Source organism: Bos javanicus, chromosome 3 (assembly GCF_032452875.1).
Source record: "Bos javanicus breed banteng chromosome 3, ARS-OSU_banteng_1.0, whole genome shotgun sequence".
Taxonomy (NCBI): Eukaryota; Metazoa; Chordata; class Mammalia; order Artiodactyla; family Bovidae; genus Bos; species Bos javanicus.
In genome coordinates, this window is record NC_083870.1 from 23,136,565 (window position 1) to 23,149,354 (window position 12,790).

Genomic DNA, 12,790 nt, shown 5'->3' on the forward strand with positions numbered 1-12,790 from the left:
CCAGGGCCTCTGGGTTGTCTCTGTCCTCTCTCAGGGCCTGTCTGCTCAAGATTCACCCCTTGGCCCTTGCACGCCCCTGTTGTGCCGCCCTGTGCACACACTAACGTTTGCTGCATCTACACCTGTTGCTCTGAGCCCTCACTGACTATGGCCTCTGAGGCTATTCCGGGATTACACCCCAGCTGTCCTGGTCTGTCTCTGCAAAGCTAGATCAAGTATCTACCAAGATCCTGTGCCAGACCATGGTATGGAGTGAGTGGGGCCAGGGGATTGGCCCCTTTGGTTTGGGAAATACAGCAAGGAGGCTGCTCACAGTGCACAACTCTCCACCCTGATTGTCAGCAACCCAGCATGTGCTCCTGATGAGTCTAGACTTCTCCAATCCTTCTGTCTCAGATTTCCCAGGAGGCAAGGGGGCCAGGCCACTCCTTGCAGGACCCCAGGACTGGGATGCCCAAATTGTGACTTGACCTGCTAACTCCAGGGCCGGGTCTACCCTTGTGGACCTTCTCTTTGCAGATCCCTCCCAGGGGCCCAGAACCCGGACAGATTCTTTTCTTTCCCATCCTACAGAGTTATGTGTAGATCCTTCTTGCAGCTTTGGTTTTCAGGAGTTATGCTAGTTTCCAGTTAGTTTCCATTAATAAGTGTCCCACATGTGAATGTATTTTTGATGTGTTTGTGGGGGAGGGGATCTCCATACCAGCTACTACAGCATCTTGATTCTGCTTCAGATGCTGAGCTTTTTAGTGACAGTTTGTCTTTCCTATTCTTACACACTCACCCTGCAGGCTGGTATAGAAATTGGAAACTAAGCAGGCAAAGAAAACTATTTTTTTATACATAGTTTGCTTTAATAGCCACCAAAAAGACTGTGTCATTTCCTTTCACTGACCCTGTCCACCAGTTATGTTAGCTTTCCACATATCACTATAGCAACATATATAAATATATATCATACATTTATACACACATACACACTTTCTAAAGCACTTTTGTGAAGACACAGACTAGGCTTCAGCACAAGCACAACTGGGGGCCTCTTGCATGTCACTTAAAAATGATCACTGCTTTGCTTTACACAAGACTTTCAGTGGGCTTGCTGTGGCCATTAGTCCCTCGTTCCCAGAGATAAGTTGGGATGACAAAAGGGGACAGTATATGTAAAGTCAGTACAGCTTTTGGAGATCACAATAGAATATAAGTAGGAAGTCTAGGCTATGCATGAGATGGCATATGGGAGTCACCACTCCCACCACATGGATTCAAAGTAGTCAGGTGCTGCAGTGTCGACTGATGCCCAGCCTGACAGTGACCCAGCTGCATGGGCCCTGGGTCAGGCAGTCGGGCCCCCCTGCCCACACTGTCCTGCAGGGCACCGCTGCTCAGTCCTGTGCTTTCAGATCTGCCGAGGAGTGCCAATGTGGGGACCACATGCTGCATTGTGGAGAAGCAGGTCGTTTCCCCTGAGCTGACCCTCTGAGGACAGGTGATGAGGCAAGAAATGTCTGTTGCTGGCTCCCATGCCCCCAGCGTATTCAGAAGCAGTGTCACAAGGTCCTCTATGAACTAGGCATGTTTTCCTTAGTGCTGAGCCGTGGGCACCCTGCCTTGTTATTCCTCAACTGCAAGAAAGACCCTCTGCCTTTCACCCTGCCCATGAGGCAATCTCTCTGACTCCTTCCAGACCCTCCAGTAGGTGTGGAGGAGGGCCCAGATCCTCCTCAGCAGACAGGGAGCTGTGAAGAAGGGGCACAGGCCCATCCTTCCTGCTGTTTTAAGGACCTCTGGTGGCTTCGCTTCTTGCATGTCTCCTGGAAGGCAAGGGTCACAGGACTGGAGTGCATGGCAGGGCCCTTAGGGATTTCACCTGGAGACCAAAGTAACACAATGGAAATAAGAGTCCATTATCAGATCCTGCTGGTGGCTAACAGGCTGGAGAGGGCTGAGTGGTGACAGAAGCCAGGATCGTGGTGAGAGCCTGTCAAGAGGATGAGCTGAAGGGAGGCGCTGAGGTCTGGAGGAGCAGCGGGTGCCACCAGATTAGAGTGAAACCTTCCCACACCACCTGTGGCCAGATCTCTGCTCACAGCCACTGCACACCAGGTGGCCAGACCCTACGGCTCCCTCTTCAGGGGCCAGCTCACTCTCCAGTTTGCTTGGGAGAACGAGGATGACTTTTGTCATTTCCCAGGAAGAGATATGCTTAGCATGAAACAGGCACATATAGAAGTGGCCTGTTTTAAGAAGGAGAGGGCATTTTGAGAGGCAGGCCCTTGTTAAGTTTATGTTCTGTTTACTTGATGAGGAGATGGGGGTGGAGGGCGGTGGGGGCAGGTCAGCAGGGCCCTCAGAAATCATCTAAATCTAGTGCCTCCTTTCCAGATGAGGGTCAGTGGTCTCACAGAGACTGGGGCCAGCCAAAGCCACACAGCCAGTTAGTGACAAGCCTGGGATTAGAACTGGGGCCCTGGCCCATTTCCAGTGGCCTAGCAGAAGTGGGAAGGAGACTCCCAAGCCAGCGAGTATGAGAGGCTGTTGGGTTACCTTTGCTGGGACAGGAATAAGGCTTTACAGAAGCAGTCTTGTAAGAGGTCTTCTAAAAAGGCTCAGGAAAGAAAGGAATCAGAAGAAATTAGCAGGAAAAAATATCAGGGTTAAATTATGGCCCAACCCATTTTCACACTGTGGGGTCAACATCTTTTTAGGTTACAATTTAGGAACATTCCTAGGAATGAACTCAACTGATTATGGCAAAGCTTTAAAGTCCAAGGTAAAAGGCTTAGTTTTTGACTTTGAAGCCATTTCTAACACCTCAAGTTTTTCTTCAAAGTGGCTGCTAGAGAATGCATTGGTATTTTCAATAAACATAGAGAATGCCTGCCTTATAAATAATCTTTCCCTTTAAGTTTCAGTTTTTCCTTATTACCAAGTTCTCTTTTAGATCAATAAGACCCAATGATTTTATGTTGTTTCCTAAAGAAAAACTTGTCAAAATCAAATTGCTGCTTTCAGCCCAATATTATGCAGTGAAATCAACTTGTTAGGTGGCATCTTTCCATCGGTTTTTCATATAGTGACATAGGAACCCCGGAACCCGTGACTGGCCTCAGGATTCCTTTACTGGAAAGCTCATTCAGAGGCAGACCCCACATGTCCTCTGACCTTGAGAATCAACTGAACTGCATTTCTCCCCAGTCCTGACATGGCATAAAGGAGAGAGAATTGGGGTCAAGAGAGAAGATGATGATAAAGTGAGAGTGAACTGAGAAGTCAGAGAAGGTTTCTGATGAGGGTGGGAGGACTGATGGGGATGGAATCCAGAGGGATGTTCATTGAGAACCTGTGCTCTCACAGGTGGACCAGAAATTTCCTCTTGGAAGGTCAGTGCAGGTCAGGAGTCACCTGTGCATTCTGATACAGACGGTGATAGTTTGCTCTGATTAGTGCAGTGTTTTCCTTACCTCCAAATTAGTCCTTGCCTTCTTCAAAACGTCGTGTGTCCTGGTCACTGAAACAAACAAACAAACAAACAAAAAAACAGTTCCCAAAGGCAGAAATTACCAGCGGGGTCCATATCTGTCTTGGGTGTGTGTGTTCTAAAGCTTGTCTTTCTGGCCACTAAGCTTGGGGTCTCCTGCTCCCCTCCACCCTCACATTTCCTCCTCTGCCTCTATGATTACTGATGGCACAGGAGGTTCAGGGATATCACATCAGTCTTCCCCATCCCCTAGCCTCTATGGTCACTGTCCATTCACAGCCTAGGTGGGGAGCCTGGAAGGCCCCCCAGTTTCCTGTCCCATTCTCTGGCTCAGGCACCCACACTGGCTGAAGATGAACTGCTCCATGCTCTCCTTCTGCTGGTTGGCGGTCTTCAGACGCTCAGATGTACTCTGAAGGAGACTTTCCTGTTTGGATAGTTTGGTTCTCAGTTCCAGAAGCTCCTTTTTCATAGACTCTCCCTGGGAAGAAAAATAGGTGCTCTGTCAGTGGTCAGAAGGCCTAAAGCACCCTGTGATTTGTGGCTCTTTACACCCCAAATAGGATTCTACAATCTTCTCAAGTATTTCTGGACCAGATTTCCCTCATGAAAGCCTCTAAAACCCTCCAGCAGGTGATGGCTCAGGATGGGCCATGAGGTGGGAACACTGAGGACCTGGAAGCCCCTGTGCAAACGAGCACAGGCCACACTCCAGCTGCTGCAGAGAACCTGAGTCCAGGTCACACTGAAACTCCCAGCTGTGAGTAAGAGCTCTGATTTAGTGCTGACATAGTTCTATTACTTGGGCATCAAAACTTGGTCATTAGGAATATTATGCCTGGGGAGACAGGGCTGGCCTGAGACAGTCTACAAGTCTGTAAATATATCTGCCAACCTCAGGATGGCAAAATACTTTCTCCTTGCAATTAGCAAAGTTGGATCCCATAAAGTTATCACTGATACTAGTCTAGAATGAGAACCCTAGGAGGGATTTTGAAATCTACCTAATCCAAGATCATCAACCAGAGTGGCCTAAGATCTGAGAGCACCTGGGGGAGGCTGACTCTCACCAGGCTTGACCCAGAGACACAGGTTTAAGTGGAAATTTTTCTGGGATTTCAGTGGGTGGGTAAAAAGGGCTGGTCCACTCCTGGTGACATTCTGTGATCCTGTCTGCCTATGTGGACTTGGGGGTGAGTGGGAGTGGGCTTAGGATGGAAAAGGAGGTGTTGATGTTTTAAATGGCCCTGAACTTCAGCTCAGCTGAACTTTAGAAAGTTAAAGGGATGGAACAATTGTGGGTTACCAGGGCTCTCATGTCTCTGCCTCCTCTATGTTCTTTTCTTCTCCTGTTTGGCTCCTTATCCTGGGGGTCAGGCTGGGAGGAGAGGAATGTTTTCAGACCTGCACAGAGAGCGCTCACCACGGAGGAGAGGTCTCCCTCCAGGGACACACGCCTCATGTCACCTTTGTCCCAACTGCCCATTCGGCTCCTGATCTTCAGGCTCTGCAGGCCGAGGAGGTAGAAGGCTAGTTGGGGGGCAGAACCGGTAGAGGATGCTGGCTTCTTACCACTTTGTCCACAAGCACAGGGCCGGGGGAGCTTGGCAAGGCTGCTCGCCAGAACATGGTGAGGAGGGAGGCCGACTCCTCCAGCCGGTGGTGCAGGGCGGTGGCGCTGCTCCTCAGCTCCTGGATGCCTTCGCTGCCCATCACCTGGGAAAGGGGCAGTAGCCATGGGCATCCCTGTGGCTGAGAGAGCACAGGCCTCAGCTTCCTTTGTGAGCGAGGTACGGCCACAGGCTTGCTTGAACCTGTGAGACTTTTTTCTAACCTGGAAGCCAAGGTTCTCTGACCTCAGCAAGGACCTCCCACTTTGTAAGAATTCATTTGATTCCACACTTTTTGGCTTTTAGTCCTACTTTGTGCTCTGGAGTCTAAGGTTCCTATTTTTGTACTGTACCCCCACCCCCACTGCCCTTCCCTAAATCAGGCCTTATGCTTCAAATGGGCTGCACCATTTGTAGCTCAAAGGACTGAGTGCTGCTCCCTTTACCTGGCATGTTCTCCTCCCCAGAGAACTGCACAGCCGCTAGTGGCGCCCTAACCCCCATGAACCTGTCGCCTTCCTTCTGGGATAATCGCCACTTCTGGGTTCACTCCGTCAGCACTTCCAGCACTGTGCCTGGAGCCCCTTGTTGTATTTGTTGACTCAGGTGTGGGTCTCCCTCTCACGTGTTGGGCCTCCTGGAGCTAAGACAGCACAGTGGCTGGTACCTAGGTCTCTCCCTGGGGAAAGACTCTGAGAAGCCTTGTGGCCTGCTCTCCTCTCCTGCTCAATTTGAGCAGAGAAATCCAAGGCTGCCACCCTCCTCACCCCTTCCACACATCTGGCCCATATGGATGAATATTCTCAATTCCCAGGCAACTGATGAAGTGATTTTATCCTGCCTACAAATGATCATATCCCAGTGTGACTTTAGCAGATAATAAAGAACCAAACAGCATTGCAAGTATGCTGAGGCTTAACATGCTCTACTGATGAGGATGGCAATGCTGCACATGCTTTTCTGTGGTTCTCAGGGGAAATGGAGAGTCAGCTACATCTGGAACAGAACAAAGCTGGTAGTGAAACTAGCTGGTGAAGACGGAAGCCCTAGCTGGATGTAAATGGAAGATACATCCTCAGCTGGTGAGAGATGTGGAGCAGGCAGGAAAAATGATAGTGGGAGAAGGAGTTAAAATCAAAAGAAGAAAGGGCTTAAGGAAAAGTTGTACCTAAGAGCTAAAATGTGATTACCTCTATGCCTGGAGCTTCAAGACCAGAGAAGCTGCAGGTTGGTCTCACCAGTGATGCTATCTTCTTGACCAGCAGTCTGCCCTCCCCAATCTGCTCTCTTAGGGCACTATAGTCATCAATGTGGCCAATGACGTGGCGGCCATGCTTATTGGCAAAGGAGCCATCAGTAGCGTCGCCCTCCAGCTTGGGAGGGTTCTTCATTACTGGAGAAGCATCCAAACCCAGCTCTGAGGAATAAAACCACAACAACAAAGAACCCACTGTTATTCATAGTCATCCTCAGTTCAATCCAAAAGGGACATCAAATAGTAAAAGAGGCCAGAAACAAGATCGACAGTTTTGGAAAGCACACCTGTGAAGTCCATACATATTCTGGGTTCTATATTATTATAGTCTTTCTCTCACCATCTCAGAATCATAAAATTGCCAGGAGGTAAATTTTATCCTTATTGACAAACATTCAGGAAAGACATTAATGTGTTTCTTTTTTTTAAATTTGGGGGTTGAGAAGACACAGACAAGGAAATTCAGCTGGATACAGAGAGCACTTTCAAGAAGGAAGAGGTTACAGTACAATGAAGCAATACCAGAGCAACAGGAAAACCATATGAGGAAGAGTAGTGACAAAAAAGGCAGCCACAGGAGGTGGAATGATAGGGCTAAAGGCCTTGGGACATGCAGAGAAAAATCTCTAAATTCAGATAACGTGTATACAGAGAACCAAAAGTTACTTGTATTAATAATTTTCCATCATTAGACCCTGAGTCCTGTGGTTGCCCTCTTTACCGTTAGTCCTACTGAAGGTTGTGGTCTCTGGGCCAGGAGCCGCAGAAGAAGAGCTGGGGAAGACGAGAACTGGAGAATTCATGCCCACATCCCGAACTGGAGGGGAGGCAACCGAATCTAGGGAGTAAAGACAGCCACAGCTTTAGGAACCCTGGAACACACCACTCCACTGGAGATCTAAGGCACCATGACCCTCCTCTCATACAGTCATCACCCATGTTCCACAATCAAAACCAACAGCAAACTAATCACTTATTTTGAAATAAGATGTGAAGGCTGTTCCATGAGAAAAAAGCTTGTAATTTGAAAAAACTATTAGGCGTATTTTTCTAATCCCAAATATGAATACAATATTGTATGCAGTATGTCTAATACAATGCTTTGTAACTAAATATAAATATGCATAAATATACGCGAAGAATTGATGCTTTTGAACTGTGGTGTTGGAGAAGACTCTTGAGAGTCCCTTGGACTGCAAAGAAATCCAAACAGTCCATTCTAAAGGAGATCAGTCCTGAGTGTTCTTTGGAAGGACTGATGCTAAAGCTGAAACTCCAATACTTTGGCCATCTCATGCGAAGAATTGACTTATTGGAAAAGACTCTGATGCTGGGAGGGATTGGGGGCAGGAAGAGAAGGGGACGACAGAGGATGAGATGGCTGGATGGCATCACCGACTCGATGGACATGAGTTTGGGTGAACTCCAGGAGTTGGTGATGGACAGGGAGGCCTGGCGTGCTGCGATTCATGGGGTCACAAAGAGTCAGACACGACTGAGCGACTGAACTGAACTGATATGCAGTACATATGTTAAAATATTTGATCAAGAAGTGAATGGATTTATGGGGATTTAACTCTGCTCTCTAATCACTGTTCTGATGAGTCAGTACTGGAAAATATGTACTAGTATAAGAAGAATAGGAGACATAAGCCTTGGTGAGTTTGAGATGCCCTAGTGGAGACCAGACCGCAATCTGGAAAATATCACGAAGAGACTGATATGATCCCACTCAGGCAAATGTGGCTTAGAACCAGATTTCTAGCTCAGGCCTCTCTGCTATATGATGATGAGGAGGAGTGACTGAGCCAGCAGGGATGAGTCCTGGCTGGTGCTGTGGGGAGGCACTGAGAGGGCAAAGCCTGAGAGGGAAGAGAAGCAATACCGAGACAGAACATAATGAAGGAGAAGGAACACAGCAAATCAAAACTTCTGCTTTAAATCCTGGGTTGGCCCGTTAACTCCCGCAGACCTCAGCGTATCAATTAATTGTCTCAGTGCCTATATTTTCTCATGTGAAATACAGAGATAGTAAATCCTGCACTAGCTCTGATGAAATTATTTGAAAAATTATTTGAAAACATGGTAAATTTTAAAACACTCCACAAACATAAGGAATAGGCATTAACATATACAGCTGTTAATTGTTTTGAGTACTTCTCATGGTGTCAGGTACTTGTAAATTATTTCATTTAATGCTCCACATAATAGTTTATATTATTATTATCCTCATGTTAAAGATGAGGAAGCTAAGGCTTAAATACTTGAGGAGTTTTAGCACTTTTCCTAAGGCAAACAACATGTAAGTGGCAAACTCAGAATCTGGAGCCAGATCTGACCCCAAACTCCATGCCCTCAAGGCACTGTACTGAAGCATCTTTGACTTCACCCTGACCCTAAGGAGTGTGGAAGAGGCAATATTGTCCCTTCCACCACACACATCCTGGGGACCTTCCCACTGGCTGAGGGCTTCATGATTCCCTTTTCCTTCCTACCTTGGAAGAATGGCTGCTTGTTTCCAGGGTCAGTGTTGGTGGGGAATTTCTGGTTAATGGAGGAGGAGCTGAGGCCGGCTTTGCTGGCACCACCATCCAACTGCTGTTCGAGCTGCAGTCGCAGACAGTTGTTCACCTGAATGCTCTGCTCTAGCTGCCCTCGCAAAGCTCGGATCTCTGCCACCAGGTGGCTCAAGTCACTGCTCAAAGGGACTTGGTGACAGGCATCCCAGGTATAAGCTGAAAGGAGAGAGAGAGGTCTGGTGGCACTGAACCAAGTGTTTCCAAGCATCTGTCAGAACACTCTTCTGTGACGTTCCTTTCTGCCAAGGACCCCACTGTAATCTCAGAATCCCAGGACTAATGTGGCTTAGAATCTGTTTAGAACCATTACATCCCCTGCTGTGATGGGGATGTCACTTTTCCTGGGCGAGGACTGGCACATATTAAGATGGTACACACTCCAGCCTGGAGTTTCCTTGAGACTCAAATGACCCTTGTCCATTTAGAGGGCACATGATTGGCAGATGAAGTCAAACCTAATATTTCTCCTCCTTATTAACCTTAGTCCTTCAGGCTAGAGAGCAGGGTCTTTCAAGGCAGAAGATCAATACTAAGCTGGAGAAGTACACAGACTGAGAGAGAAGATGTGATGACCTCTACATTCAGGAATCAAAGGGGACAGGAAGAAGAAGGCATCAGGCCTTTGGGCAGCACTTAAGAATGGGAGGGATAGGGCTTCCCTGGTGGCTCAGTGGTAAAGAATCTGCCTGCTAACACAGAAGTCGTGAGTTCAATCCCTGGCCCAGGAAGATCCCACATGCCATGAAGCAACTAAGCCCATAGGTCACAACTACTGAGCCTGTGCTGTGGAGTCTGGGAACTACAATTATGGGGCACATATGCCTAGAGCCTATGCTTTTCAGCAAAAGAAGCCACCACAATGAGAAGCCCATCCATCCCAACTAGAGAAAAGCCTATGCAACAGTGAAGACCCAGTACAGTCAAAAATAAATGAATTTTAAAAATTAAAAAAAAAATGAGAGGGAGAGATCATAACTAATTGGATTTCTCAAGTTCTACTTGCCTTTTTACCTGCACTCATCACCCATAGCCTTTCTCTATGTACTGGGAGGAGAAGAAATCTAAGAAATGTTCTATAAGACTATAATTGCTCATCTAAAAACATTGAAGTCAAATGTGTTTAAAAAGATAGTATTTGTTTCAGTTTTTATCAAGGTAATAGGATGCATATACCATATGATACATGCATCCAGTTGCATCAGAGCCATGGGCCTTAACTAAACACGTTATTTCTGCAGTGAGCTATGTGAATATTCTCACGAAATGGAATAAACAAAGAGTGCAGGACAAGATGGCAGAGTAGAAGGATGAGCTCACCTCCTCTTGTGAAAACACTAAAATCACAACTAACTGCTAAACAACCATCAACAGAAAACGCTGGCACCTACCAAAACAGATATTCTGCATCCAAAGACAAAGAAGACACAGTGAGAGAGTAGGAGGGGTGCTTTCATGATATAAGCAAATCCCATACCTGCTGGGTGGGCTACCCACAAACAGGAAAATATATTGCAGTACTCCCACAGGAGAATTCTGAGTCCCACACCAGGCTTCCCAGCCTGGGGATCTGTAATAGGAAGGAGGAGCTACTGGAGCATTTGGCTCTGAAGGCCAGCAGGGTTTGAGTGTAGGAGTTCCACAGGGCTAGGAGAAACAGACTCCAGTTTTAGAGGGTGCACACAAAGTTTCATGAGCACTGGGACCTAGGCCAAAGCAATGACACCATAGAAACCTGAGCCAGACCTACCTGCAGGTCTTGGAGGGTATCCTGGCTCTCTGTAGGGATATGAACACTGGTGGTAGAAGCTCCAGGGAATATTCAACAATGTAAGCTCCCACTCCAGTGTTCTTGCCTGGAGAATCCCAGGGATGGGGGATCCTGGTGGGCTGCCGTCTATGGGGTTGCACAGAGTTGGCCACGACTGAAGCAACTTAGCAGCAGCAGCAGGAGGCTCTCCAGGAGGTTGCCACTTTGGCACCAAGACCTGGCCCCACCCAACAGCCTATAGGCTCCAGTGCTGGGATGCCTCAGGATAAACAACCAACAGGAGGATGGGAACACAACACTACTCATTAGCAGACAGGCTGAATAAAGTAATCAGGAGTCCACTGATGCCTCTAAACATACCCCTTGACCTAGCTCTGCCCACCAGAGGGGCAAGATCCAGGTCCACCCACCACTAGGCAGGCACCAGTCTCTCCCACCAGGATGCCTGAACAATCTCCTGGACCAACCTCACCCACTAGGTGGCAGATATCAGAAGCAAAAATAACTATAATCCTGTTGCCTATGGAAAGGAGACCACAAACACGGAAACTTAGACAACATGAGACAGCAGGGAAATATGTTCCAAACAAAGGAACAAGATAAAACCCCAGGAGAACAACTAAGTGACGTGCAGGTAGGCAATCTACCAAAAAAAATTCAGAGTAATGTTGGGTAAAGATGATTCAAAATCTCAGAAAAGAATGGAGGCACAGATCAAGAAGATACAAGAAATGTTTAACAAAGAGCTAGAAGGTATAAAGAACAGAGTTTTACAATACAGTAACTAAAATGAAAAAGGCACTAGAAGGAATCAGTATCAGAATAAATGAGGTAGAAGAACAGATAAGTGAGTTGGAAGACAGAATGGTAGAAATCACTGCCATGGAACAAAAGAATGAAAACAAAATAAGGACAGTTTAAAACTAATGCTCTGCGGAGAGGATATTGGCCCTCCTACAACATTGCTTTCCATGAAAAAGTCTACAGCTGGAGTGACTATCCAATGCTGGTTAAGAAGCTGGGTTTGGACTACTCTTACCATCTGGCTTCATGAACTAAAATCTTCTGGCGTGACCAAGGAAAAGTGACTGACATGGAATCTATGAAATATATCATGCAATACAGTAGTATGTAGCACATTTCTCAAGAATCATTCTTCAAAAGTCCTTTTCTTCCCCATGGATAAAGACTCCACATTACAAGGAGGATCCTTACAGGAAGGGTGATCCCTGGAACACCACCTGGTGCTGTGAGGATATAAACTCATAGAGTCCAAATTCTGGAGGTGGCTCTGATACAAGGTGGTAGATGTCTACCTGGCATCCAAGTACAAAGCCGGTGCCATTAGTGGGCACACAGTACAAGGTGGTCTCCCTGTTTTTTACTGGAGCCATTTCAACAAAACTCTCCATGAAAGCATGCCAGAGGCCTAAGACTGATTTTATTATCATGAAACCAAGTTTGTAACTTGACATAAAATGAAGGAGGGACATGAGGGAATAGAATGGAATAGAAAGCTTCAAATAAGATGCCAAAGGCACTATTTTGGCTATGTTTTTCCATTCAGAATTAGTCTTAATAAAATACATTCAATTGAAAAAAGTAAATTAAAAAATTAGGACAGTTTTAAGAGACATCTGGGACAACATTAAATGTATCAACATTTGTATTATAGGAGTTCCAGAAGGAGAAAAGAGAGAGAAAGAGCCTGAGATAATATTGGAAGAGATAACAGCTGAAAACACTCTTAACGTGTGATAGGAAACAGTTGCTCAAGTCAAGAAAGTGAAGACAGTCCTATACAGGATAAACCCAAGGAGGAACACTCTCAGACACATATTTGTCAAATTGGGAAAAATAAAAGACAAAGAGAAAATATAGCCAAGACATGGAAAAATAAAAGACAAAGAAAAAAATAGCCAAGACATGGAAGCAACCTAAATGTCCATTGACAAGTGAATGATTAAAGAAGATATGGTGCATGTATACAATGGGCTATTGCTTAGCCATAAAAAAGAATGAAATAATGCCATGTACAACAACATGGGTGGACCTAGAGATTATCACACTAAGTGAGGTCAATCAGACAGAAAAACA

The 12,790-nt window shown here is 46.4% G+C and overlaps 1 protein-coding gene across 34 annotated transcripts in view; it reads right to left on the reverse strand.

The window, feature by feature from the left end:
- Nucleotides 1-830: 830 nt before the first annotated feature.
- PDE4DIP (phosphodiesterase 4D interacting protein) overlaps nucleotides 831-12,790 on the reverse strand; it is a 238,169-nt gene continuing 226,209 nt past the window's right edge. For 13 of the 34 annotated variants that reach the window (XM_061409248.1, XM_061409149.1, XM_061409239.1 and 10 more), the window contains 8 exons: nucleotides 8,842-9,081; nucleotides 7,068-7,184; nucleotides 6,282-6,508; nucleotides 5,054-5,233; nucleotides 3,824-3,962; nucleotides 3,465-3,511; nucleotides 2,548-2,599; nucleotides 831-1,870 (listed from right to left, as the gene is read on the reverse strand). In XM_061409248.1, the coding sequence (XP_061265232.1) occupies nucleotides 1,725-1,870; nucleotides 2,548-2,599; nucleotides 3,465-3,511; nucleotides 3,824-3,962; nucleotides 5,054-5,233; nucleotides 6,282-6,508; nucleotides 7,068-7,184; nucleotides 8,842-9,081 (1,148 nt within the window). In that variant the 3' untranslated portion in view covers nucleotides 831-1,724. Of the gene's footprint in view, nucleotides 1,871-2,547; nucleotides 2,609-3,464; nucleotides 3,512-3,823; nucleotides 3,963-5,053; nucleotides 5,234-6,281; nucleotides 6,509-7,067; nucleotides 7,185-8,841; nucleotides 9,082-12,790 lie in introns of all 34 variants that reach the window. The other 21 variants (XM_061409386.1, XM_061409276.1, XM_061409376.1 and 18 more) reach the window with 4 other exon arrangements.